At 43.4% G+C, this 4,795-nt stretch overlaps 1 protein-coding gene across 1 annotated transcript in view; it reads left to right on the forward strand.

Moving 5' to 3' along the window:
• Nup188 (nucleoporin 188) overlaps positions 1 to 4,795 on the forward strand; it is a 54,815-nt gene that overhangs the window by 16,457 nt on the left and 33,563 nt on the right. Inside the window, exons 9-11 of the mRNA XM_031369675.1 lie at positions 2,317 to 2,528; positions 3,897 to 4,011; positions 4,538 to 4,738. Coding sequence (XP_031225535.1) covers positions 2,317 to 2,528; positions 3,897 to 4,011; positions 4,538 to 4,738 — 528 coding nt within the window. The remainder of the gene's footprint in view (positions 1 to 2,316; positions 2,529 to 3,896; positions 4,012 to 4,537; positions 4,739 to 4,795) is intronic.

The following is a 4,795-nucleotide window of genomic DNA, read 5'->3' on the forward strand; positions in this document are numbered from 1 at the left end:
TGGAACTCACTCTGTAGACCAGGCTGGCCTCAAACTCAGAAATCTGCCTGCCTCTGTCTCCCAAGTGTTGGGATTAAAGGTGTGTGCCACCACTGCCCGGCTCCACACTTTTTCTAAATGCTAAGTTTAAAAAAAAGAAGATGGGGCTGGAGAGATGGCTCAGCCGTTAAAGGCTAGGCTCACAATCAAAAATATAAAAAAAAGAAGATGGGGGCTGGAGAAATGGCTCAGCGGTTAAGAGCACTGACTGCTCTGCTGAAGGTTCTGAGTTCAAATCCCAGCAACCACATGGTGGCTCACAACCATCCATAATGAGATCTAATGCCCTCTTCTGGTGTGTCTGAAGACAGCTACAGTGTACTTAGATATAACAATAAATCTAAAAGAAAAAAAAAACCAACAACAATTAAAAAAAAAGAAGGAAATTAGTAAGTGTAGAATTTGGAAGAGACATCTAGCTAGGGCTTTGGCTCAGTGGTAGATTGCTTACCTCAAAAGCATGAGGCCCTATGTTTAGTTCCTGTTCTGCCTCTGTCCCCCCCCACCAAATGAGGCCTAGTGTTTATTTTTCAGACACTATTTTTCTTTTTAAAAGAACAAGGTGTGTTAGTTTGTGAATGTGGATGTGGTGTGTGTTCCATGTAGGTTCCACGGGATGCATACATAGGTCAGAGGAAATGTTGCTGGTTCTTTCCTGACCATTCTGTGAATGCTGGGGAATTAATTCAGGTCATTAAATGTGGCCACAAGGATCCTTACCGTCTGAACTGTCTTGACAGTTGTCTGATATAGGCCTTACTCTAGTTTAGGCTGACCTGAAATTCATAGTCAGACTGCCTTAGCCTCTTGAGGGTCAGGGTTACAAATAAACTGTCATGCCTAGCTGCTTCTGTTCAATTTGACTCAGTCATGTCAGTATCTTCATGTTTATTTTATTTATTATTTGAAACATGGTTTTCCTATAGCTCTAGTTGACCTTGAGCTGGATATGTAGCTGAGGACAGCCTTGAACTCTTGGTCCTCCTGTCTCCTGATTTCTGGGATTACAGGTGTGTGTCATTGATGTGTGGCTGTTGTTTTGGAAATGGGTCTTTCTCTGTAGCCTAGGCTTACCAGAACTCACTCACTCCGTAGCCCAGATTGTCCTTTAACACAAGTTAATCCTACTGCCTTAGTCTCCCGAGTCCTAGGATGGCAGGCATGAGCCGCAGCCTGCAGCTTTTTGTAGTGTTTTAAAGGGTACTATCCCTTGGCTGTTATATCATGTTCTAGTCTTATAGCATGAGGAACTAAGGTAAGATTCTGTCTCTAATTAGTGTCCTATGGTTCATTTCCCATCTTGGGATTGTTTTGGTAAATATACAATGTTCATGTCTACTTAAATAATGTGTGCATGACAGTCATAGAGTGTGGTGGTTGCTTGAAGTCATCAGGCCTTTTGTTTGCCTGTTGTTCTTGCTGGATTGTTCTGTAGGTATTATAGTGTGATTACGTTAGCAAAGATGGGTAATAAGCTGGAAGTGGTGCACAGTTATAATCTCAGCACTTGGGAGACAGAGCAAAAGGATGGGGTAGTGAGTTCAAGGACAACATGAGACTCTCGTTAAATACCCCCCCCACCAACACACATACCTCCCCCCCTCCGTACTCTTCCAGCTGGACTCTGAAATTATAAATTTATGTGCAGGGGAATTCTGTGCAACATTGAAAAGAGGTAACTAGCTAAATACTAGCAAATCTGCTTAATGCTTCTCTGAAAAGGAGTGGATAATACATGGTTAGAAAGGAGTCATCCTTGAAACAGTGTTAAATTAAGGGGAAATGGCCAAGTAATTAGTATACATGTTATTTTGTTTAGAGAAAGAATATAGGCTGAGTCACAATCAGATATTATATTTGGCACATTGCTGAAAAGAGACCGGAATCCAAGATGGGTTGCTTTGTACAGAAGTGTAGATGACTGGGCGATAGAAATAACAGACGTCTTTTTTTTATTCATATAGAGACACCATTCTATACTTTGTGTATTTTGATCTTTATTATGGATATGTTATCCAATAAAAATAACATTTTTGGGTATGGATGCCATGGTATACTTCTTTGATCTCAGCACTTGGTGGTGATGGTAGAGGAACTAACCATCCTAGCACTGGGAGGCAAGTATAGGGTCCCTGAGTTTGAGGTCAGCCTTGTCTACATAGCTGGTTCTAGGCTCTATGCAAGACTACTCAGTGAGACCCTGTGCATAAAAAAAAAGAAGTTAATTTGTTTTGTGGTCTAACTGTTTTCTCTCCCGTTTTCTTGCTGTCGGTGCAGACTGAGCGTCAGGTGTCTCGATGGTTTGCTCAGTGCCTCCGGGAACAGTCCATGCTACTGGAAATCATTTTCCTCTATTATGCTTATTTCGAGATGGCACCAAGTGACCTACTGGTGCTAACCAAGATGTTCAAGGAGCAAGGGTTTGGTAGTAGGCAGACCAATAGACATCTTGTCGATGAAACCATGGATCCTTTTGTAGATCGCATTGGGTAAGTCTGAGTGGGTTGCGGTGTATGAAATGTGTACAGTGTTTAGACTGTTGGTATTGCAGTGGCTCTGTGACTGGATGGAGAGGAGAAATGTACCATTCATTTAGTGGGTGTGGAAGTAGGTGTGTGTCGGCCTGGCCTGTTCCTGTAGGAAGTACAGTCTGGAATTAAGGGGACTTGTTCTCTTAAAACTGTCCTGTTCTTTATTTATCATTATTTTTACCTTTGTGTATGAGTGTTTTGCTTTCTCGTGTGTGTGTGTGTGTGTGTGTGTGTGTGTGTGTGTGTGTGTGTGTGTGTATGTATGTATATATGTGCACTATTTGTGTACCTGCTGCCTTTAGAGGACAGGAAATGGCATTGAGCCCCCTGTATGCTACTGAGTGGGTGCTGGGCACTGAGTTGGATCCACTGCAAGAATAGCAAATGTTCTTAGTGCTTACAAGACATTGTTTCTCTGTGTAGTCCTGCATGTCTTGGAACTCACTCTTTTGACCAGGCTGACCTGGAACTGGAAGATTTGCTGCCTCTGCCTCCCAAGTGCTGGGAATAAAGGTGTGTTCTAGCTGCCCAGCAAACCAGGGAGTCTTTGTCTTAATCTAGGAGGTCAGTCCACTCATCCATTCAACAAGTGTACTTGGTGAGCACTTAGAGCAGGCACAGTGCAGGGGCCATGCTGACTCTGAAGAGCACGATGTTTAGCCTCTGCTGTTTTTGAGGCCATTGTCTATAGTCGTTGAATTTATTTTTTCTGTACTCATGGCTATGGATATAACCACATGTTGACACCTTTTATCCTATGAGCAAAGAAATACATTTGAGGAGTGAAAGCTGAGTCAGATGTAAGTTATAGCTATGGAAAACTTCAGTGTTAGTTCTGAGTTGTCTTGAATGATGCGCACAGCCATGGGTCAGTGTTACGTACATGAAATTGAGGTGTGTTGGAAACAAGAACATTAAATACATTTCAGTGTCTGAGATTCAGCTGTGGTAGAGTGCATGCTTGTCACACATGGGCCCTGGGTTTGGTCCTCAGCACTACAAAACCGAACAACTTCATATTTAAAAGCACAGCAGGAACTGGGTGATGGAGGCACATGCCTTTAATCTCAGCATTAGGGAGGCAGAGGCAGGAAGCTCTCTGTGAGTTTGATGCCAGCCTGGTCTACAGAGTGAGTTCTAGGATAGCCAGAGCTACACAGAGAAACCCTGTCTTGAAAAACATAAAGACAAAACAACAAAAACAACCCAGGCACTGTGAAAATGCTCTTCAGTAAGTAGTGATGGTGAGTATCTTATAGCTTCCGTTAGTTTCAGCACGGCCCAGAACAAAGTGACTAAGACTATGGTATGGGTTTTCCTCTCCAGGTACTTCAGTGCCCTTATCCTGGTGGAAGGCATGGACATCGAGTCCTTGCACAAGTATGCCTTGGATGACAGGCGAGAGCTACACCAGTTTGCTCAGGATGGGCTTATCTGCCAGGTGAACTTGCAAGAGCCTTTCACTTTTTGGGGTGGTTTATAGTTAGCTTTTAACTTCTGAACTACCCTGATGCACAGAATTTTTAGTTCTGTATTTTTAATTAGGCCTGGGAGAACTCAAAGTTATTTTGTACAGAGATGATAATTGAAGCTAATAGGAAGTAGACTCAACTAACAGAGGTGGCCCCAGGGCAAATCCTTTGGTGTTATGGGCATTTGTGAGTTTGATGGGGGAACAAAAGGGATAACAGAGTTAGAATGATTAGAAAGATAGAAAGGGAGAGGTCACGGAGCGTTCAGGAAGGACCAACTCTAAAGTCTTGTCTGTTATAGTTTTAAACTAAGGTCATACAAAATCAGAACAAATGTGGGCAACAGTTTCCTAGCCAGATAGTTGGGGTGAAGATGTGGGCAGTGCTGGTGTGGGAGCCAGGGTCTCTAGGTAATAGGTTGGTTGATGTGCTGACGTGCCTGGCCAAAGCCTGTGCTTTCCTTTTCAAAGACACAAGTGTTTTCTCCTTCATTAGGATATGGATCGTGTGATGTTGACCTTGGGAGACATTCCGCACCATGCCCCTGTGCTTTTAGCCTGGGCTCTCCTCCGTCACACACTGAGCCCAGAAGAGACCAGTAGTGTGGTCAGGAAGATAGGGGGGACGGCCATCCAGCTGAATGTGTTTCAGTACTTGACTCGACTGCTTCGGTCACTTGCCAGCGGAGGAAATGATGTAAGGTTTTATTTGTTGGCAGGCCCTAGAGAATAGTGAGACCTATTCATTGTAGTT

The sequence above is a fragment of the Mastomys coucha genome, unplaced genomic scaffold (assembly GCF_008632895.1).
Source record: "Mastomys coucha isolate ucsf_1 unplaced genomic scaffold, UCSF_Mcou_1 pScaffold15, whole genome shotgun sequence".
NCBI lineage: Eukaryota > Metazoa > Chordata > Mammalia > Rodentia > Muridae > Mastomys > Mastomys coucha.